The following is a 24,421-nucleotide window of genomic DNA, read 5'->3' as shown; positions in this document are numbered from 1 at the left end:
AACTTTTGACCTTGAAGGTTTTGGATGTATCATGCATTCATGCAAGCATTGATGTTGGAATGTTTGGACTTGGAAAAGGAATTGTATATGAATGATTTCGGATAAGGAAAATCTACCCGGGCTGCAAAGCATTTAAAGAGTGTTGAGTGACCAAATAATTGATCAAAGCATGTTCATTGAAAGTTGAAACGAAATGTCATTCTTGATGGCAGCACCAAATGGTATATATAGTAGAGAAATCGTAGAAGTCACATTTTAGTACTGAATCACTACGACGTAGTATGAATGAAATCACACACCTCCATCAAGTTGCATAATTTTTTAATTTGTAGTTCCACTCCTGATTTGTACATATATGGAATAGCCAAAGTATTTCCAAAGTGAAGCTTCATTTTTATTTTATGACTAGTCCATAGCAATACATAGAGCACTTGTGCTGACAAAGCATATAGTACAATCCCTAGACTTGTAACTAAAAGGAAATGATTAACAAACTGTTCCAAACATATACTAATGTTGGAATCTAATGAACAACCATCCTATTATTTATTGAGCAACGCAAATTAAGAGCTAGCACTTGTGCTGAGAAAGCGTACAATACCGTACCATAGTTACTAAAAAGAAGTCATTATCAAACTGCTCCATTACTTATCACACTTTGGAATTAAAAAAAGAGAGCTTCAATAGAGCTGAATGAGCGAGTCATAAGCAACCCCAGCCTTCCAATTACTAGGCAGAACATTTTTCGACTGAACCCACGTTGTACCATAGTTGCAACTCACTTGGAACCTCAATTTGACTGAACCTCTTGGCATGTTAACCATATCCCACACTGCCCCATAGGCCCTGCGCATGGCCCTCCATTGCTGCCAATTATCCTGCACCATAAACCAACAAGATCCATCATTTTAATAATGGCAGTATTTATTACATATAATGTGTGCATACACATACTATCCAAAATAATTGAAATCACGACTTAAAGTCATTATTTCAGTTATTTTAAGTCGTGCACTATTTGCACAAGTATTAGCCTTTTAATAATTTTATATATGTACACCATTTTAGCTATCATTTCATAGTTTCATTATTACCTTTTGAATGCTAACAACCAAATAATAATATATTAATAGCACTTAAAAAGGATTAATATAAAACTAATTTATTAAAATCTCAAAGGATTAGATTTTTAGTTTACTTACATGTGTATAGTTTTTGAAAAGGTTCCTTTTTTATTTTAGATAAAACTGTACTTTTATCAACTTTCAATTAATGAACCAATAAACTGTTACATGAAGTTAATTAATTGAATAAACAAATAAAATTCGCAATATTCTTAACATCACTCTTTTTGAAGTACACGTACATGCCACAATTCAACGGCGGTGATGTCGTTTTGTCCAGCAACGTATAGTAAAACTATAGATAGGTAGTGAGGATACTTGCTATTCTCATGGACCTTAAACATGAGGTTGTAACCAGAGTATTTGCATGAGATTCTTCGGTATTCTATTTCAACCACACCGTAAGAAAACAACTTCGAAACATCGTTGGGACGTGCCAACTTTGAATAGGCTCTTGGGCTGAGGATGAAGTCAGTTCTGTCTCCTTCACCATGGTCAGTCACCACTATGTTCACCCCTTCATCAGCGCAAACTTCTGGTGTTGTGCACCTAACCTGATGATTCATTCACAAACAATTACGAGTATGATTATGGATACTACAGCAAAGGAGTCACTTTCTTATTAGTGCCTAACACATTGCCATTGAACTTCATATAATATTCATACGGGGAATGTTAGATAGTTCAGTTATCTACTGTCACTTGTAGTTAAATAATAGACAAAAAGTAATTATATTTTCATAAGTTAAAATTCTATCTTATCTATAAGTAATTATTTTAACTGTATTTTATAAGGTAATTAAGCGGCTTCAATTTTACCTGATAGCATGTACCACAACCAGTTCCATTCCTAAACAGCTTTGACACTCCAGCCACGTTGCCATCATTGACAGTCCTTCCAAACTCGCGAAAGCCACAAGCTCCACCTATATCACCATATATATTATGAGTTCAACAATAACATGATAAGCTAAATTTCTACGCATTGCTTCGTTAGCAGTTTTTAATTTCTTGCTTTCTCTCTCTCTCACGAGCAAAAATCAATAGAAATCTGTTGAGAAAAAGAATAAAAGTCCAACACACACATTTACGTAACATCTAGAAGTAACAAATTAATGCACGTACTTGCGGTCCCATAGCAATCAGGGCTACCATAATAGGTTGCTCTTGAGTGGGTAAAAGTGTCTTGAGAGTAACACAGTACTGCAAGCAAGAGTACCATGACACAAAGAAGAAAGACTTGGTTTTTGAGTGCAAATCCCATGTCTTAAGGGACCAAGTTTCCTAACACTAGGATGATACTATGAAAATGGGACTTCAGTAATAAGAAGAAGAAGAATACATATGAGAATGAGGTAGGCTGTGATATGGGAAGCCAAGAAATAACAATCCCATATTTATAGTTGGGGTCCTGAGGGAATGTGTTGAGATAAGAGGCAGCGATGGCTACTTTCTTCCACTTAGGAATAGGGAATGTGAAGTGGGGCTCAAGATTAGATTTTAATGATTTTACATATTCACGGTACACCCTCTTAAGACCATTCTATAAAGGACTTGATTGTATCTAAAATGATTTAGAAGAAATCTTACTGACGTTTTCCCTGTTTTACTTTTTGGCTAGGCTGCCTGCACCTGCAGTTTCCTTTATATCTAAAACCTTAATTTTTAATTATTTGCTAATTCTTATTGTTTTCGGTAACATTTTCCGTTCTCTCTTTCATTTGTTACATGTATGGGTGTGAAAAAAAAGTTCATCCAGATTAAATGGTTCTGACCAAAACTAATTAAGAAAATCCAATTAAGTGCAAACAATGAGATCAAACAAGAGATTGCTCTGCACTTTTTTTGCAGGATGTGGAAGAAGCTAATGAGAAGTTTCGGGCATGTGGAGGAATCTACTCCCACCCCCATTAATTATTTGACAATAGGTTGGGCGTTTGGCAACATTCTTGTCCTTTATTAATTTTTGAAAGATACATATATTTCAGCGTAAAAGAGTTGAAACATCTTCATATTGAGAGAAAACTCAAGCAACCGCTTGTGACTGTGAGGACTGAAGTAGTGACAAAAGCAAGTTATCTGATTCACAACCTAAGATGCAAAAGTATGGGTACGGGTAGGATATGAAATAGGATATGGCGATATGGTAGTTTCTGAAAAAATAGGATACTATACTGAGGAAATATGTGTACTAATTATAGGACAAATCCAGAATTTTAATAAGAGCCGGAATATAAAGAAACAAAAAACTTTATATATGCATCCATATAGTATTAAAAAATTATAAATACTCAAAATTGTTATTTCTAAATATATTAAGATGCAATTATTTATCAACAAAGACAAAAAATAAAATAAAAAAATATTATCTTTTTTTTAATACTAAACTGGCTAAGTTTTTTTTTTTTTTTTTGAAGTTAGAGCATTCACAGTGGTAGTGCTAAAAATTTTAGCTTTTAACACTTCAAAAAGTTACTTTAAAATAATAAAGGAAGCAAGAAAATTTGAGTTTTTTAATTAAAGAAAGATATATAATCTTAATAAAATATTGTATTTTATTTTCAACAACTTGCTACAATCAACTGGTATTTGTACCAGTTTATTATAGTTGCAAAAAATTTAGTTTTAGCTTCTCCAATAACACATGATTTTTTTAGTTCTTTGTTGGTAAAATAGTTTTTTTTTTTTTTTTTTTTTTTTTTTGCTAAAATACAATCACCATTGTGAATGTTTTTATTGTTTTTAGGACAAAGTTTAGCTACAAAATTGGTTGTAGCCTAAAATTACAACCTTACTCAATAAAATAAATATTACCATTGAAAATTTAACCGTTAAATTACATGTTATTTATGCTTTTAATACACATGTCAAATTTTGTATCAATCGGATACCGTTTACTATATGATCTATAAGCTTATATTTTATACATAATTTTAAATTACAAAAACTTGCAATTTAAACAATTTATTGAAGACATAGCTATTGATCTTTAATTTTCTAGAAATTTTGCAAGTATGAAAAATACAAGACGAAGATGTAATCCAATGGTGGATTTGTCAAAAGTCACCTCCAATAAAAAAATATTGAGTAAAGTTGTAACTTTAGACTACAATCAATTTTGTAGTTAAACTTTCTCCTTATTTTCAGTAAGTTTTTTAGTTGGATAGTTACTATTTGGGAGAGGTTAGTTAAACTTATTGAGGAGAAAGTAGCTTAAGGTTTTAGAAAGGAGGCTCAACTACAAAAATAAAATATATTATAACTATAAAAAAAATAATAATAAATTTAAAAAAATTGGACCCAGGGGGCCTAATCCCCTTGGCCCCCACCTAGGTCCATCCCTAACTAATTACTTATTAAATATATGTTTTTATATATTGTTAAGTATATACCAATTTAAGAGTAATAATGGATAATAAAGTTTTTTTTTTTTTTTGAGGGGGATAATAAAGTTAATCAATGGTCATGATGCTTAGAATAAAAAATAAAAATAAAAATAAAAAAATTTCAAAAGTAAATAAAAAGATAACTAGATAAATGTTCAAGTTCAACATTAAAAACAATATATAAAAAATACAAATTAAAATTCTTACAAGTTTGGTCTATTTTTCACTATTATGAGGTTGGGTTACAATCGTATCCAAGTCATATCACATGCTTATCCTAGATGTGTCGCCACTTTTTTCATTCTTATAAAAAAAAAAAAAAAACAAAAAACAAAACAAAACAAAAACAGAAACGAATGGTACATACATGCAAGGTATTTGGTACAATACATATCAAATAAGGGTATTAAAGTAAAAATGAAGTATATGTGTGCCCTAGTCACAACCATATAAATATTTATTCTTCTTTTTTTGTCATTTGTAATCAAACATGCCACTTCATAGATATTTTGAATTCTTCCTTTAAAAAAAATTCATGTCCTACATCAGTGGGGTGTGTGTGTTTGGATTTATAACTTGCTCTGCATTACCAACAGTTGCATGTTATTTTGATAATCTGTTGTTTCACTATCCTTTTCCATTAATTAGGATTTACTTTTGATATATTTTTAAGTCAAATCCAGAAAGAAATGAGGTAATTACAATTAATTACTCTTTTGAAAGACATCTCCATTCATAGTTTATTCATGAATAATGTTACAAATATAACAAATTTTATTACAAATAAATGCATCATCAATCAGCAGAAATTAAATCCTATAATAATTTATGATATTATAGAAATCTGAAAATTTTCTATTTATTTGTGAAACTAAAATGCAAAAGCTATTGGCTTTAAACAACTGGATCAACCCACAGGCACCGGAGCCATCATTCGGTTCAATTTAGATGGTCTGGTTATACCTATATATAATTATATAACTCATAGGTACGTTTCCCCGTGTCACAGTTTTTTTTTTTTTTAATAGGACTCGTGTCACAGTTTGGGTTAGTGGATTTGGGGTAGTAGCACTCATAATATTAAGTCATAGGCTCATAGCTCCGTTCCTAGGATTTCGAAAACAACTTGGACAATAACTTTTGGAGCTTCAATTGGATTTGAACTTTTGACGCACCCAGTCCCATCCAAACACACCTATTAGAATTTTTTTTTTTTAATTTTTTTTGGTTCATTTGATGTCGGCATTCGTGGAGGACAAATACCAGCCAAGTGTAAATTACGCATGGGAGAGGAAGTGCTCAAAACCAAAGTTATGTAGTCTCACAATTGCGGTAGTAGGTGAATCTTGATCACAAACGTCCATTTTGGTCCACTTACCTTGATAAACTACACACAAAATTATCATGATCATCTCGGTAATTATCTATCACTACTTTAATGTTAAATTTTATTCATATATTTCGGAATTTTATGATGCATAAAAAAAATCGTCGATAAGTCGATAGTCCAAACGGATAGCATCAAAAGGCCAGCAAAGATAAACACGCTCTTGGAGAGCACCCGTTTGGGGTCGACTTATTGGCCGACAACCCTTACGACCCTTCGATAGAATTGTGATTTTTATGTACCCTTTTAGAAGGAGGGGTCATAGCTCTTTATATAATAGCTTAGAGCTTATCTCTTTGTCGAGAATGTAGGCACTTTTTTAGTGATCAATGTTGCGAAGAGATAAAGGTGTTGTAGAATATGGCTTGAATTAGGAGTTCGACTCCTTGTTGGATTTGGAAAAGGAAGGAATTTTATTCCTTTTGGCTTACTATTGTTTGAAGTTATCAAGTTCTATTAGAAGTCTTGTCTACTACTTAATTTGAAATTCCTTTTGGAATAGGAGTGATTCTCCTTTTGTGTGTGGAAAAGAAGTCTAGTTCTTCTTGGTTTTGGATATGCTAGCCGACTCAAGTCTCCTATATAAGCATAGTGCTGCTACAGAAAATTAGAGAGAAAGAGATGAGAGTGGTGTAGGAAAAATAGGCTCTCTCTTGTTTGGTTTTTTGATATTTGTCGGTTGCAATTTGAAATAGTGAGCGAGGTTTGTTACTGCTTGGTTTTAGTTTTGCAGTTTGGTGATTTGCTCTCTCTTGGTGCGTTGCAAGTTTGGATTTGTTTTGTGGCTCTTTCTTTGGTTTGTGCGCAATTGGTATTTGGTATTTGGTATTCGTATTTGGTATTTGTAAACATTTGGTTCTTTGGTTTTGTATTTGTGAGAGAGAGTTATTTGGGTGTATTTGGGATTTGGATTTGTGAGAGTGCCTCTACATCAATTTGTATTATCCCAAATTTGTTATAGTGAAATTTGTTCGTCGTCACTCGTGGATGTAGGCTATTGCCGAATCACGTAATTCTTGGTATTTTGTTTCTATTTTCTTTTGGATTAATTTTCTTCATTCCTATTGTTAGTTTGGAGATCTTTCTCAAGTCTAAAATATTTTCACAGTCAATCTTGGTAATTTAAGCTTTCGCTATTTTACAACAAGTGTGGCACAACCACCTTCCCTAAATTGTAACAGATGCGAGCTATCCCTCATCAGAATTATAGGAGATGAGAGTTATCCCTTTGCTTGTGGTTGCGAGAATTTTAGAGGATCTTGTGTAATGGCTTTTATGCATTCACTGTGAGGTAATTGGCTTTGAACGATTGTCTTCGCCCATCAGTCTTGAAAGGTGATGGACGAGTGCCTAAGCCGGACTTGTATGTGTCTCACTTGTCCGTTGGCAAAGATGACAGATGGACATCAAGCTTAATGGATAGCACATTCATTTGAGGAAAGCCACACTGGGAGTGAAGGACAAGTCCTACATAGGACGAACAAGCCTGACCATTTTGGGATGAGTCAATCTATTTAGAAGGGTTGGTCTTCACACAACTACCTTCACTCATCCGTCTTTTAGGGGTGAGACATGGCAAAACGGGCTGAAATTTGTTGGCTCGACCTGAACCCACCCGTTTTCAACCGGCTCGAACCCGTCCATTTTGTTTTGAATTAAATATGGGCCAACCCACAAACCGCCCTTTTTTTTGTGGGCCAACCCGACCCGACCCATGGCCCACCCATTTTTTCAACTTTATTTTTTCCCCTAAAAAATTTTTAAAAACTTTATGGCATTATGGCAAGGTGTGCTAGACTACTCCTAAGTACATAACATTATTATAAAATGCACAATTAATTGTGTGTTATGGTAGTCTTGCCCCCTATTTACTAAAAAAAATAAAAAGTTAAATGAAAGGAAAAATAATATACAAAATGAATAGTAATATACTAATATCTATCTAAGTATCTAACATGTCCAAGTTTTTTTTTTTTTAATCCAAGTTTGTCTATTTAATTTTAATATAGTATTAATAGTAATAATGTAATATACTAATATCTATCTAATCTAAGTATATATCTAGCACAAAGCCACAAACTCGGCCACAATGAGTCAGTGACAATTGACAAAGTGACAAACAGTAAACAAAACAAAATAACTCAATAGTGACTCAAACAAAATAATTGCAATTTTTTGAATAATTAGGAATTTGAGCATTATGAAAGTTATCATAGTGCCAAAATAAACAAATAAATAATCTCAATTGGACTTGTATTTAAAAGAGCCTAAACTTAACAAAAAGCAAAATCCAAAGTTAGAAGTTTTCCCTTGGTGGAAAGAACATTACAACCGGTTTCCAGAGCTCTTTTTAATGGCACAAGATCTCATGAGCGCAGGAAAAAAAATGCATCTGAATCAAGTTTTAGCATAGGAAAAAAAAATATTAATCCGTATCGATCACATCTTTTGCTTGAGAACGTGGAAGCTATGTTGTGCACTAAAAGTTGGTTATATGGATTTGAAGGTATTTTAATTTATTAATAGAGTGATATAAATTATACATTTTTAACTCTTTATTGATAAGCTTTAATTTGCTTTCATGATACACCTACGTTATATTAAAATATTGTATTGTAGATAAAGATATTGATGAAATTGGCCAACTTGAGCTACAATTCACAGATATGAATGTTTGTAATGCTAAATTTACTACCATCATTGAGTAGATTGAGGTATAATTCTTATAAAATATTTATTTGTTCTTCTTTACTTAAATTGTTATGTTCATTTTTAAAGGTTTTATTTTATATTTAGTTTATATTTCTATATAGTCTAACGTTATTATTATTTTAAATGCAATAAGGATTTGTGCACTTAAGAAGGTTGATAACTTGACATAGCCCATAACATTTAATTTTGTAATTATTATTATTATTTTTTTTTTTTGGGTTCTTTTGTGGAAATGATATCATTAGTGAACTTTGAATTTGAAGTATATAAAGAATTTTAATCATGCTCAAAAGTCAAAACTGTTTGAATTGCAAAGATATGGAAATCTTTATGTTTTTTTATTTGTCTGTTTTTTTCCCTTCACATCACATCACATGTCATGTATAATAGTAATTTTTTTTTTTTGATTTGATTTATTCTCTCTAAAAAGTTGACATTTATTTATTTTAAATGTAAAAATATGGATCAACCCAACCCAATCTGACCCATAACCTAAATGACCCGACCCGAACCCAACCCGACCGGACCATTTGCCATGTAATGACAGATGAGTCCTATCAATTCAAACGAGTGGGTCTTCTTCGGACGAGTAGCTCTTGTAGTTTTAAGTTAGCTAAAAAAGTTCTCCATCACAAATAAATGCCTTACTCTTCCCTTTTTAGGGATAACAGAAGAGTATTGAAGTCGGGCTACTCAATTAGATGGAATTAACTAAAGTAGACCAAGCGGACGATTTAACCAATTCGGAAGGGATAATCTCGCCTATAATGGGTGTAGCTTGTGGCTTCAGTTCCAAAAAGTTGACTAGTGAAGGCTGATTGGTGAAGGCTGGCCGATGAAAATATTCCTCATAGGTGTCAAGTACTTGTTTAGAAATATTCCTTACCAGTATTTATTCTTTCTTACACAAAATATCGTGTTGGATTCTATAATTCATTTAAAATATTGAACATGTTTAGAATGCAATTCCATGTGTCAATAATCTTTGGCACAATTTAGATTCAAATCCTATATTGCATGAATAAGTTTACTTGAGAGAGAGAGAAAGAGAGGGTGTTTCATATCAACGAGTCTAATACATGAACTGACACGACATTTAGAATTTGTTTTTACACACACTTGAACAAGACATCAACAAGGATACCATCAGACCAGAAAACCATTGGTAATCCTTTGGAGGTTGAAATAGACGCAGTCTGTCAATTGTTTATGAGTTCCTCAACTGTGATTAAATTCTCACTAGTGATACTGTTACCAATTACCACTAAACACTTGATAACGGAATTTGGTGCAACTCTTGTTCCAGTTCTCTAGAAGCTAATCTTGATATAATCTTCGATCTGCTTGAAGTAGGAAAAGAAAATGAAGGTGGATAGTATAATGGAGTACAACTAGCTGATGTATACATCCAATTTACCAACACATATAACTTGCACACACATTGTACACTAATATTGAAGAATTGGGATTTCTGCCTTGCTCCTCACCGGACACTACGGTGCTGATGTGAACTCATCAAAAGCACAATTTGTGTGCTTAAGTCTCTAGATCCTCCATTCATTTTGATTTACATTGCTATAGCAATCAACAAATTCACAAAGCAAGAAAGATTGACCTATGAAAGATGACCTTTAAAAACATATTATTAATCTGTTCAGACCTGCGAAATGATTGTTTCAAGAGAGAGAGAGAGAGAGCTTCAACTAAAAGAAAGTGAATCACTATAATGGGCTTGGACAATGACAACTCTATCCATAAACAGGTCATACCAATAAATAATGGAAGAGACAACGTTGAGACTACAGACCAGACTGCGTGTATGGTTCACATTTCCAGATCTGTAATTCCTCCCATCCCTCTCCTACACTTGTAATTTGGAATGAGAAAGTAGGGACAAAAGGTCATTTGGTGCGAGATGAAACTAAAACTACAAAGCAACAAGGCATACCACCAACCACCAATGCCTCTCCAGAGTCACTTTCAATATCAATTTTTAATTCTAAAGTACTTTCAGTCTCAATTTGAGCAATCATAACAAAACAATCAAAAAACAAATGAAAGGTGTCAAGCAAGAGTTAACCAACAGTCACAATGAGAAACTTTAGCTAATACCCACTGCCAGGAGTCACATTACTCCAGTTTTTGGTGGAGATGACATGGTAATGAAAAGAACAAGCAATTACTTTACAATTCCAGAACCAACTTATCCTCCTCACTAAAGCAACAGATTGCTTCAGGATAGAAACTGGTGAGATCCTAGGCGCCAAAATTCAGAGGCACATGATTTGAGACAAGACTCTAGTGGGTGCAAGGTTCATAAAAGCATTTCTAAATGATGCTTGACTTGTTCTGTAATAGCCTCTTCATTCATTTACCAATAACAGCGTTGGCATCAATACATATGAAGTGGTGAAATCTTTTTTTTTTTTTTTTTAATAATAATTATGAAGTGGTGAAACATTACATTTAAGAAAGCTGAGAAATCATCCTATCTATGTCTTGATATGTTAAGATGCCCGTTACACCTTGAGGTCCCATATGACCATCAAACTACCAGAGTTTATGTTAAAATTGTTAAACAGCAAAAACAGAAGTGCATAACAAATCACAAGCGCCATAAAGGATAAGAAGAACAATCTTTGACAGAGTGACAGTGAAAAGAGAGAAACTTATTGTTATCCCTGAGCTATTATATAACACAAAATTTATTGAAAGCATTTTAATCATAACAGAATTTAAAATGGGGCAATGACTTGTGGTCGCACTTTACCTGAATATTCCTTACAATAATTAATCCATGTATTCCTACAGTCAAATAAGTTTCGCTTTTTTCAGGTCAGAGACAACTCCCCGGTCTTCAGGACTTCTTTCATTGTATAGTACCTGAGAAAATTATGGAAATTATAATTTAGTGTTGTATAGAATTAGACCAAAAACTAAATCAACTCCATCTACTGGAGGCACCTTGTCAATGATGCCGTATTCAACAGCTTCACTGGGACTAAAATATTTTGGGCGCCTGATGTCCGCATCAACCTGCTCAGGTGATTTTCCAACATGCTTTGCGAGGAGATTAACCTTGAATGTAAATTCAATAACCATGTCAAGCAGTATATCAGGTCATGCTTAAATGCACATCTAAATGCAGATCTAAATCAACAATCTTCAATATTGGCTATTGCTCTTTTCTTCTCTTTCTTCTTTCCCAGATTTTTTAACAGGTAGATAATATTTTTTTCATACCATTGTTTTTATTTAATTCTTCTTGATGCAGGAAGCATTAAAACCAAATTCATTTAAGATTTGGATTCTAAATTTGAAATTTGAAATTAGTTTTTAATTTTAGGGTTTTAAGGGATTTGACTAGGCATTTTCCATATCAATGTACTCCCTAAACCCTATTAAAATAGTGCTCTTGTAATCCTGAAAAAGACAGATGAATTTGACTAAGATTAATTACTATGAGTTGAGAAAATGTCTCCCCCTTTGTTTATTCTATTTGGTGGTGATGCCAAACGCCCCTAGGTGGTGATGCCTAGGGTTTGCAAGCTGATTCTAGGTGGTGAATCCTAGGGTTTGTTCTGTTGTTACTTTTGTTCCTCTTTTTATCTCTATTTTCCAACTGTGTTTGGCATCATTTCTTCTTTTTTAAATTATTTTTTTATAGTGCCGCCTGATCATGAAGCATACAAGGGGAGAATATTTGTAATATAACTAGCCAATATCTTGCGATGCAAATTTAAATAGGTTTATTTTATAAATTTTAATAAGAAATTATTTCTATGACTAATTTATAATACTCATAATATGTCAAAATGTTTGGGGAATTAATTTTAATTATATTAAAAGTCATTGAAAAGAAAGGATACACGTGATTTTGAATACATTTTAAGTTTTTTGCATTTTAAATCATAAAGAAAATATCAATTTTATATATCAAACAGTAAATAGCATCCAATTAACACAAAATTTGACGTGTTAGAACAATGAAAATGTGTGATTCAATGGTGCTAGACCAATTAAAAGTTATTTAGTAATATTAATATTAACAAAAAGCTACAACATGTGTAACTTGAGAGAGAGAGAGAGAGAGAGAGAACCATATAAATTCCTTGTAAATAAATAATTAGTGTATCACCTATTGATTCCTACAGTATAGATAGATTTATAGATAGATAGAGTCTATAGATAATTAATAATAAATGTCATGCCCAGTGCATAAAACTCCCACTTTTGAGGGTTTGGGAGAAGTTATGGGAGGTAGCCTTATCCCCAATTTGTTTTGAAATGGCTGATTCCACTCGCAACCTATAGATTTTGGTGGAAGGCACTAGCCATTGTACCAAGACCCGACCTCTAATAATTAATACATAGAAATAAATGTATCTATTCATTAACACATGATAATGAATTGATACTTTAACATAAATGCAAAGATTTGATGAGGTGGAAGGATAAATGAAGAAAATTCTATTTCCTACTCAAAAAATGAGCCACATGACAGCATCTTGGTTCTAGCTTATATATATAGATTGACCACTAAACTTACCAACTCTGCTTTCACATTCTTTATTTCTTTTCTTGCTAGCTCAATATCACTTGCCTGACCTTGAAACCTGGCAATTGGCTGCAGATTCATTGAGAAATAAGACCACAAGTTTGTAAGAGTTTAATCAATGTATATGCACCATTAAATTAAATAACTATTGACATCCCAAGCATGCAAAGGCTAAGCAAGACTGACACAGAAGGCAAAGACATTGGGAAAGAACAAATATGTTAAAGTATTAGATATCGTATACTTCCCATCTCTCAGGGTGGCACACCTTTTTTTCCCTTCTTTGACAAAATCTATTACTTTAAAATAAAAAATTTTTAAAAATATAAATAAAATAAAATAAAAAACCCTTAAAGAGTATTAGATATCACTGGTCACAAATAACCTGCTTTATCATTATTGTGGATGATGGCAAGGCTGAACGGTTTCCCTTTGCTCCAGCGGCCAAAAGTAAGGCTGCTTCTCCCCAAGCATTACCAACACAGAGAGTGAATATAGGTGGCTTGACGTACCTGCAGTGGAAGAAAATACCTCAGTCATACACGTAACAACCAGCCCATAAACTCATCCAGTTGAATAGACAAATAAAGGACCGAAACCCAATTTACAAACATAAAATTTTTTGCAAAGCTTATTTTACATCATTTAGAAGAAGCTAACCTTTAAAACTGAAGGTACGAATTCCACCAAATACGCAAAAAATTAGCAAATGAGATAAGGATCTGTGTAAATATGTGTATTTCTAAAACTAAGTACATTGATAAGCCAGGGTTGTTACAGTGCGAGAACATTGTATAAATAAAATCAAGGGCAAAGTTGAAACCATTTATGATACATTTTATGCTAGGATGCAATGACATTCTCAGTGGCAGTACTTTTGTCTAACATCTGTCTTTCCCTGGCCAACCAGATTTGGGATATATCTGATTTTATTTTTGATATGTAATATAAATTTTATTGATAAAGAAAAAGTTCTATGTTCATGATGATGAACACAAAGTACTTAAAGCAATTACAAGAAAATCAAATAGAAATTATAAATGTAAGAATGCTTAGAAGTCATGATTTATCATTTAGTGCAGAATCAGCTTTGTTTCCCAAGATACATGCAACAAAGCTCATATTTAAAAATAAATAAATAAAACACTGGAACATGAAACTTGGGGAGATTCATCACATCAGCCAGATCTTGTGGCCGGTAATTAAAGGCAAAGTAACATTCATTGCATAGAAAACTCTGCAAGTTACTATAAGGCCTCAGCATGATTCACAAAGCACATAATAGGTACCATCTGAATCGGTTGAAACATTCTTGATAATAAGTCTAAATTCAAAATTTGCATGAGAGAGCCAACGAGCTCCAGCTGAAGTGGAATTTCCTCCCAGTTGGGTCATTGGTTGCATATGTACCTTACCAATCAAAATGTTGACAACAGAGTGCTGAGAAGAAAGTAAATACAAAAATAATCGCTAAAATTTACAAATGAAAATATAGTGCACAACATATCTAAACAGTTCAAAATAAATTACATAGCTTTATTTTTTATTGGTAAGTTACACACACACCAAGTGGGTCTTGAACTCAAAACCTAACCCTCCACCTAGCAATTGCAAGGGGAGTAAGTGACATAACTATGTGATTTTTAATGAAATTACTTAAAATATATACATATATATATATATATATAAAGAGAGAGAGAGAGAGAGAACTATGAAAAAAATGATGACCTCATAACATCATAAATTGCAAAAGCCTCAGTCTCGTAACTCAACTTCTCGCCACCCTGAAAAAAAGTGGAAATTTTTTATCAAAGTATGATTCATTATATGAAAATACCTTCATACCATCATAAGAGAATTTTGGTTGCTTGTCTAAGATCTCCCCCACCCCCTTTTTCTTCAAACAAATGGGGGAAAAAAAAAACAAAAGGATAAAAGCCAAATAATTTATATTTGATAAAAAAAACTTAGATATGCTAAAAAAAAGGCCAAGCAATTTTTCATTTTTTTTAAAAAGAGGCAAAGCAAATATGGGGGCAGCAGCCCTGGGGGTGGATTTTTTTTTTTTTTTGGGGGGGGGGGGAGGGGGGGGGGAGGGGTGGGGGGGCTTATTATTTGAAGAAGAAGACTATTCTCATGCAAGCAAAATCTTCTCTACTTTTCACACCAATGACATTAATTTGACACAATACAGGCAATAATATGGGATTGCCATGAACTCAACCTCTACATTTTATTTAAAGTAGAGACGCAATTGTATCCATAGAACATTGTCACAACCATATGATGGAGTAATTCTTATTGTTGGAAATATCCAATTTGGATGCATAAGGCTAAAGCTATGGGCCCTCATAATCTAAAAGTTCAGGCTTCATGTATGAATGCCTAGGATTATTCATTGAGTTATTAATATCTTATTTTAGTTTTAAAGTTGACTTTTATTTAAGTAATGAAGCTTGGTATTTGATAGTTTTTGCAGTTGCTCAACAACACATATTTATTTGGTAATAGTGAGACTAGTTAGTTATTAGGCCTCTATGTGTGGCACTTAGCATGCAGTTTTTTCCTTCTTTTTCCCCCTTTTTTTGCTGCCTAAGAGGTGAGGAGGTAATTTGGCTTGGAAGTGTTCCATTCTTGTTTTATGCTGAGCATCTAAAAGTAAAAAGAGAAAGGATTTTGGTGGGGGTGTTCTCTCAAAGTGAAGGAACAATTGAATTTTAATGGGATGGAGGTTTCATTTATAAATATGAAATCTTTGTTTGTGAGATCTCTATTCAAGTAGTCTTGTTGCATGGGAGTTAGTGATAGTGTAATTGGCATTCATTTGTAGATTCTATGGATTCTCTTTCATTTAGATTATAAATTTTTTGTATTATTATTTAGAAGAATTTTGTATATAATTTTCTTCTCTTTTTCATTAAAAGTATTATTTAATAAAAAACCGTGAATGAACAATGCACTTGAAGAAAACAAAAACAAAGTGTTTTTAGAGCTACCATTGGTTGGGTTAGATTAGAGATTTCTCAACCCAAGGAAGTCAGGTTATGTTGAAAATACCCCAAACCCAACCCAACCCAACCCATGCTCACCCTATGTATCTCCTCACAGCTCCTTTCTCTTTCCTTTTGGTAAATCCTTTATTTGTTTTTCTACCTTAAACTTTATTGCCACGAATTTTGAATTTGATTCTATATCTCTACCTTCTCTTTAAGGTGGAGTCCTAATTAAGTTTTGATTAATGATAAATTGTTTTGATCAATGATAAATTGATTGTTTTGATTAATGATATTTTTGATTGTTTTGATTAATGATAAATTGATTGTTTTGATTAATGATAGTTTTGATTGTTTTGATTAATGATAAATTGATTGTTTTTGTAAAGGTGTTTAGTTTTCACTTCTGCTCTCTAATTTTCTGCTCACAAAGCAATAGCTCTATGTTAGCTGTTTTGAGAGAAGCCGCTCATCACAACACCCTATTCTACAAATTTCCCATCAGCTTAAAGCAATCTACAGCCATCCTGCTGTCTTTCCCTCACAAGAATCAAGATTGCCTTTAATTGTTAATTTTTCAAGGTTGTCTGATGTCATTGTCCCTAAAATGCAACCAACAACAACAATAACAAAAACATAGTCCCAATACTTTTCTGCTCACAAAGCAATAGCTCTCTGTTAGCTGTTTTGAGAGAAGCCGCTCATCACAACACCCATTCTACAAATTTCCCCTCAGCTTAAAGCAATCTACAGCCATCCTGCTGTCTTTCCCTCACAAGAATCAAGATTGCCTTTAATTGTTAATTTTTCAAGGTTTGTCTGATGTCATTGTCCCTAAAATGCAACCAACAACAACAATAATAAAAACTTAGTCCCAATATTTTTTTAGTGGGCAATAGATCCTTAACAAGATTAGCCAGGTCAGCCGCATATATTTTCTTTTGATAGTTACAATGTGTAGGGAGGATTTGAACCCTAGACACCTTTGTTGGAAACACTAGGAGGTGCCAATTGAGCTACAAGAGTTGGTCGCATGTATTCTTTTTCTCCATTCTATTCTATCCAAAGTCATAGCCTCTGTTACTTCTTTGACATGTCCTTTTTAACTACTTATGGTCTTCCTCTACTTTTTTTCTTTCCCTCAACTTGAATCAACTCACTCTTTCTCACTAAAGTACAACCACTACACTTAATCTCACTACCTTCAAGGGCAAAGCCACTTGCCAGTAAACGCAATCACATCAGCCTTTGCCAATGAGCATATACATTTTTCTTCATCATACCTTGCACTTTATGTTGCTTGGTGTATGTACATAAATTAAGCTCTAAGTTTAATTATAATCATTTCTTTTTTAAAGCAGGCAACCTTTCTAAAGAAGAGCCATTTGAACTCACCTCTAACTAGTAAAACTTAGTGTGGGTAAAAGCGCATTTATGCGCAAAGTGCAAAGGCTCCAGCAAGGCGCATTCAAAGAAGCCTTAAGTGCTTTTTCAATAAGCATGAAGTGCATTATTTTATATTTTCAAAAAAAAAAAAAAAAAAAAACCTGAATTGTAACCATAGGATTTTAACACTATTGATATAAACCATTGATTTGGCATATAAAATTTAATGTTATGGTACGCTGTTATGCACTTAAACCCAACCCCTCCAACTTTGCAAATTCTATGAAACACATTTGGGATTGCAGTCCACCACAGTTCTCATGTTCTCACCAGGAAGAATTGACAAATCTCTTCTTTTGTCTTTACCAGGTATGTTTCTCTCTCTTTATCTTCTTCCATTGAAACTTTTCCTCATTCCAAAACCCACAAACCTGGAACTTTTTGAATATCTTACTACTATTACCTCTTCTTCTCTCTCTCTCTCTCTCTCTCTCTCTCTCAATATTTTACTGTGCAACCTGGAACCACTAACACCCCCTCCCTTTCTTCTCTTGTACAAACGTACACCCTCTTCTCTTCTCTTTTATTTTGGGGTGGGGGTTTATTGTAACTTGTCCTGAAACCCAGACCCCTAATCCTTATTCCTTTTTTAGTTTTTAGGGTTTTTTATGGGTACAGTTAACTAGTGCCCTTAGGCATTTGTTAATGGACTACTTTAAGAAAGTTTTGATATAACTTTTATGAGAAATATAAAAAACTAAGAAAAAAATCAGTTACTTTTTTCTTTTACCATAAAAAGTTTCTAAAAATATTTCTTAAATCAATACCCTTAGGGCATCTATTAACTTTTCTCTTTCTTTATTTCTTGGGTTTTTTCTCCCCAAAACAGTATGCTACCCATGTTCATTTTCTACTTATTTTATTTTTTCCCTCTGATTTTCTGCTTGGTACTAATTATCAAATTGCTATGTCCTGAAATTCTTAGTTCATTCATGAAGAAGAAAAAGTATGATATCATTTAATTGTGGTAATTTTTTAATTACTTTAGTAGTTGATGTTGAAAATAGCAATTAAATTATTAAGAAATATTAGCCATTAGTCATAGGGCATCATGGCTAGTGGCTACCTGAGATTCAATAAAGTATATTGCATGGAAGTACTCATATCTAGCTAATCCAAAAAAAAAAAAAAATGACTTGACTTGCAATTTTAATATAAGTGTGATATGAATTATATAAAATGTTTTATTTCAATTTATATGATTATTTGATCACTTTATTGTTGTATTGCCCATTAATAATTATTCTCAAAATTTTTTAATTAATTTTTAAAAATGTGCGTTTCACTTCAATCAAGGGGCGCGCTTGTGCATTGCGCCTAGGCTCCAAGAGGCCGTTGCGCTTAACTGCGGCCTAGGCTTTTTCTAACACTGGTATAACCCATAGCAACTAACTCCACCAGTTAGAACTAGTTGTTGAGTAATCCAGGGGCATTCAATCTTAACGGGCTAAGCAATTTATGCTCATGCTTTGGAGCAAATTATAATCATCTAAACATCGATGCATCGCATATTTCAAATATTTTCATAATGTTCTATAATCTTTTTTTATTTGAATAAATTGTTTTGACTACATTTGGAGAAGGGGGCGGGGGGAGAGGGAAGCCTAATACGAAAGAGTAACCATGTGTTTGGATTGAGAGAAGTGGAAAAGAGTAGTGAAGCAGATAAAATTTTAATAACTTCTCATGTTTGGATTTTATTGACAAGTGTTGAGAGATGAAAGGAAATTGGAACCCATAATATTCTCAGGCAATAATGGTTGGATTTGCTGAGAAGTCAAGGGAAGTGTTCATGTACAACATACAAAGCATATTTTACAACCTCAGTGGACACTTGTTTTTCTTTCTATTACCAAACAAAAGAATGTACTACAAACTTAACTCTCTTCTCATCAGTCTTTTTATAGTCACCTACCTTTCTCTAATTAAAATCAAAACACATGTAAATGTTGCCAAGGTTGAGTCTATGATTGTTGAGCTAGGGAAAAAAATTTGTTTTTGTCAACCTCTATATCAAGAGCTGTCTAAACAAAACCAGCATCGGATTTATCTTTAACAAAAATGAAGAACCCTCTGAACCGCAGACCTTGTTATAATTTATTTATATAAGATAGTGCAAACATTTCATTAGCAAAAAAACAATGTCAATGAAACCACCAAGGAACTTGTCAAACACAAACACACTCCTGTATTTCTATAATAGACATGCACAAAGAATATAAAGAGAGTTTCAGAAGCAAGTTGAGGAGAAGAAGGAAAGGTCTTAACCTTGGTTGTTCCAGTGGAGTTTATATATAGGTAGATAGGCTTCTCTTCATCTTCATATTGAAGGTACAGAAATTCCGCTAGTATCAACTCTGTGACAGAAGGAACAAGAGACATGCCCAAGTAAACAATTCGGTTTTTGTACAAGTACGATGCTAAGTCTGGAGGAGGCTGCTCCCTTGCACTTCCCCTTACAAATGGAATGACCTGTTCACAAATAAATAAGAGGAATGTATTCATAGAATTTGGCAACACAGATGACATCTTAGTGTGAATTATAGAGAACTAGATTGGTACAGGTTACTAGAAGCTCCTGGAAAAGGCAAGCTTAAAGGCCAATACTATTCAAGATTACAGTATAATTTTGATCTGGGGCCTAATTGATGCCCTCCATAGGCTATATTTCCTTTTTGATTGGTAAGTTAGCCGCACCCATTGGATCTTGACCCCAATACCTCACCCTCCACCTAGTACTAATAAGGGGAGGAGGTGCCAGTTGAGCTAAAGCTCATTGGCAACCTCCATAGGCTCAATTACCTGCTATTGAGTCAAATTCTAGGTTCCTTTATGTTAGGAAGCTTTTGGTTTAGAATTGTTTTATTCTCTTCAGTTTTAAGTGCTAGCCTGCTAGGGGCATTTCTGCAATTTCAATATTTTCAGGCACAAGTTGTATTTGACTATTTGTAGTCCATGGGTCATACTATGGGTTTTATTATGTTACTGACTTTTATATGTAGGTTATTTTTTAAGCCCAAACTTGAGATTAAGTCCTATAAGGCTTATGGCGCAGACAAAATGATATTTTATGAGTTTTTTTTTTTTTTTTTTTGGATAACCAAGACCTGCCCAAGTGCCCAACACGTGCCCTTTGGACTCGTGGTGACCAGAGAAAACTCGGGATGTGGGTCCCCCCTTAAGCTTGCACATCAGGTAATTGCAACTCAAATGCAACAGCTTAGGATCTCACCCTTACCACTGAGGCATCATTTACAGCTTAGGCTCTCACCTTTACAGCTTAGGCTCTCATAATATTTTATGACATTATTTCAGATTTATCATTATCATTTTCAGTTAGGGAGTACTTCAAATTCTTCAGGATAATTCTGTTGAGGATTTTATGGGATTCATCAAAAGTATCCCTAGAAGCTCTATAAAAGGCTCCATGAGGTATTTTAATTATATTATCATTGAAATAATAATTTATTCTAGTGAGAAGTCTAATTATTTGCTTGGTGATGATTCCAAGCACCCTTAGATGGTCAAGCCTAAGGTTTCAAGCTACTCTGGGTGGTGAAGCTTGGGGTTGTCCTACATTAGGTTAGCTTTGGTTTTCTATAAATACTAATTTTAAAATTCAAGGGGGAACAAGTCATATGAGATTTGCCAACAATTATGCTGTTGATGTTGTGTGATGTAATCCTTCTCCAAGATGTATACTAATATAAATAAGTGTGATAACAAGGAAATCCTAAATATAAAGCTTAGGGAAACTAAAAGCGAGTCATAGATCTATCTTCTTTCTCTCTCTAATTTCCAGAAATTTATCCAGGCTTCAAAAACTACAACCCATCCTTGATTTCTCACCCTTATAACTCTAAAATCCCTACAATAGAAACCCAACAGAAGTTACATACTATTAGCCTCCAAACCCACAAAATTGGATCTGCTACAATTCCGATTCACAACTACAAACCTGATCTGATTTTGTTTCTTCCTTTTCTCATCTGTTTTGAGCTCCAAACATACCAATCGTTTTAACAACCATAAACAAGCCTTAACCCAACTTCTTTTTCCAGCCCCTTCCACCCCAAACCCAAACAACCCCAATTCCCCTCATATACCTGCTGCCGGGGACAATTCCTGCAAACAAAACTACCATCACCAGTTAATCTTCATGATTCATTCATTGATTCATTTCAAGCCTATATCAATCTTTGCAGCCATAAGACCCAGCACTGCATATATTGCCATTGGTCGTTGAAGGCCTTTCAAGAAAATATCCGTTAAGCCCACAAATGACTAACATGCGTGATTGGTATTAGAGCCCAGTTTTCCTATGTCATATGTGAAATAAAACAACTTAATACTTCTCACAAGAAAATTAGATTAAGGGAATCTAGACTGTTTTATTTTATTGAAAGACCACATATTTTACTTGTAGAGAGAGAGAGAGAGAGAGAGAAAGACCACATATTTCTTAAATAAAACCCAATCAACAACAACTACCATTACAAGTGCATTTTAGCTAGGATATATTCAAAGAAGTGATGGCGATTAAGTTTCTATTCATACAATTACAAGGAATATCACACAGATCCCTGTTTAAAACAGTTAGATGGGTGCAGTGTGATGGGGTCAAGAAATTATGTAACTCCAATGATTCTTACTCGATTGAGGCAACTTTTGTTTTTCCATCTCAAAAGGAAATAATTAAACTCTGCCTTCTCATTTATAAACTATGCAATCTGAATAAATTTCAAAATTATGACCTGTCCATGTACCATGTGACAAAATAAATAAATAGGTTGGTCATCTCTTCCTTCATTGTCCGGTTGCCATGGATTTGTGGTCTATGGTTTTGGGTTTATTTGGAGTAAGTTGGGTTATGCCACAGTCAGTTGTGGGGCTCCAAGCTTGCTGGCAAGGCCAGTTTGGTCGTCATCAAAATGGTCATATATAGATAATTGTCCCCCATTTTTTAATGTGGTGTCTTTAGAGGGAAAGAAATAGCAAGTGTTATGAAGATAATGAGAGATCCATACCAAAACTCAAGTTTTCTTTAGAACTTTATTGGATTGGTTGTCTCCTTTGCGAAACCAATCATTCTCTTCTTTTCTTAATTTTCTTGATTCTTGTAATTTGTGTACTTGATTTGTTGACCCCTCTGTACACTCCCTGTGTACTAGGGTGTCCTCTTTTTGATATCAATAAAACTTATTAATTATAAAAATAAATAAATAAATCTGCTGCCCTGGATGTTTATGTTGTTTGTGAGTCTAGCTCTTAAGTACCTTAGTCTCCTTTCAGTGACAGCAGTTGGCCATTGAGTTTCTGACACCTAACAATGAAATCACTTAGCAGCGAGGAAAAAACGAAGTTTTATAAATCCCACTTTGTATGGCTGGTAAGATTATAACCTTGCAAGTAACTTTTTCGTTCATCAAAGAGGAAAAGAGGGAGATGAAAAATCATTCTGGTGTTGGTCTCTGCATTCCATCGAAAGGAAGCCTTTTGGGGAGCAATCTAATCTCAAGGAGTGAATCTTCACACTCAATTCGTTTTTCAACTCATTCATTCCCCATAAGAGAGCAAGTCTCAAGATAATATCAAAGAAGGACTAAAGGGACTTGAAATATGTCCTCAGGCTTTCATCATTTAACTACATCACACTCATTTCTGGGCAATGAATCAAACTCTAGGTATTGATATGACCCTCGGTTGAATATTTAGCCGTTTCCACTCCGCTTCATCTTCACTCAGATTTCATTTCAACACCAACCATTTTGAATTTTTTCGGTTTTTCCAAGTTTTTCCCCTCAGGCATCAATGTTAAAAATCCAAAAATTGTTCATACCCCAAACAAACAACCGTGACATTTACCATAGAGTACACATGAAGTCCTCCATTGCTACTTGCTGTTTTCTAATTGTTTATTAGTACACTAGAATTTTCTTTCTTCTTTCCGGCTTGCAACTTTGAAGTGTAAGCTCTCTCTCTCTCTCTCTCTCTCTCTCTCTCTCTCTCTCTCTCGTACATTATGAAAAAAGATAAATCCTATCAATTCCTAAGATCGTTGATAATAAAATCACAAGTATTTCCCCTAATTGCAAGATGGAAAAATTGGCAAACAATATGAAAATTGAAGAAAGAGAGAGAGAGGTATACCATGGTGACGACGCCTCGCTTGGGCTTGGAGCTAGGGAACGACGCCGGATTGAGAGAGGAGGGACGGAGCTTGTGGCCTGAGAAGTCGGAGGAGACGCTGCCTCCGACGAAGGGAGCGACGAAGTTGGTGGAGAGAGAGGCTCTGGGAGAGAAGCTGCGTTTAAGATTTACGTTTCGCGAAGTTCTGGGGGGTGCTACTAGCGTGTGCCGGTGGAGCGCTAAGCTCGAAGCTGCGGTTGCCACCTCCATAGCTTGCAGGGTAAGAGAGAGAGAGTACTGAGAGTGAAAGGAATAGGAGAAGATTAGAGAAATGAAGAACCTAGTGGGCTGGCTTTGGGTTCTAATTTTAGGGGAACCAAACCCAAATTGTTAAGTGAGGTTACTTTGTACTTAGGCCACATCTACTCACTTGTTGTGGGCTGGTGAATAAGGTTTGACCCTTGAGGAATGTGACTTGTGGAGCAATTGTAGGACTATGTCCTTTTATCAATCTAACTGATTGTTTGTAACGCTTATGTGGATTCACTATTTTTTCTCTTTTATTTATAAATATTGACAGTTTTTTTTTAAGAATATTAAGTATTTTTTTAACACACAGAGGAAAGAGGAAGAAGGTCCTAAAGATACTGATAAGTTAGAGTTATGAACTTATGATACAAAAGATT

At 34.0% G+C, this 24,421-nt stretch overlaps 2 protein-coding genes across 4 annotated transcripts; both read right to left on the bottom strand.

The window, feature by feature from the left end:
- Positions 1-383: 383 nt before the first annotated feature.
- LOC115972423 (expansin-like B1) lies at positions 384-2,493 on the bottom strand. 2 transcript variants are annotated; one of them, XM_031092708.1, is made up of 4 exons: positions 2,250-2,493; positions 1,944-2,050; positions 1,367-1,678; positions 384-878 (listed from the first exon to the last, which is right to left on the bottom strand). In XM_031092708.1, exons 1-4 carry the CDS (start codon positions 2,386-2,388, stop codon positions 681-683), a joined length of 756 nt encoding a protein of 251 aa, XP_030948568.1. In that variant the 5' UTR covers positions 2,389-2,493; the 3' UTR covers positions 384-680. The 2 variants fall into 2 exon arrangements, with proteins under 2 accessions (XP_030948568.1, XP_030948569.1); XM_031092709.1 differs by having other exon boundaries at positions 1,460-1,678; positions 2,250-2,473.
- Positions 2,494-9,648: 7,155 nt separating this feature from the next.
- On the bottom strand, positions 9,649-24,127 carry LOC115971380 (ATP-dependent Clp protease proteolytic subunit-related protein 4, chloroplastic). Of its 2 annotated transcripts, XM_031091267.1 has the most exons (8): positions 23,757-24,127; positions 19,875-20,078; positions 14,896-14,951; positions 13,553-13,679; positions 13,159-13,236; positions 11,574-11,687; positions 11,380-11,492; positions 9,649-9,949 (listed from the first exon to the last, which is right to left on the bottom strand). In XM_031091267.1, the coding sequence occupies exons 1-7, from the start codon at positions 24,003-24,005 to the stop codon at positions 11,421-11,423; spliced, it is 900 nt and encodes a 299-aa protein (XP_030947127.1). In that variant the 5' UTR covers positions 24,006-24,127; the 3' UTR covers positions 9,649-9,949; positions 11,380-11,420. The 2 variants fall into 2 exon arrangements, with proteins under 2 accessions (XP_030947127.1, XP_030947126.1); XM_031091266.1 differs by lacking the exon at positions 9,649-9,949 and having other exon boundaries at positions 11,208-11,492; positions 23,757-24,126.
- Between the last annotated feature and the right edge of the window lie 294 nt (positions 24,128-24,421).

Source organism: Quercus lobata, chromosome 12, assembly GCF_001633185.2.
Source record: "Quercus lobata isolate SW786 chromosome 12, ValleyOak3.0 Primary Assembly, whole genome shotgun sequence".
Lineage (NCBI taxonomy): Eukaryota > Viridiplantae > Streptophyta > Magnoliopsida > Fagales > Fagaceae > Quercus > Quercus lobata.
The sequence above is the reverse complement of the archived record's forward strand: the minus strand, read 5'-3'. Positions and strand labels throughout refer to the sequence as shown.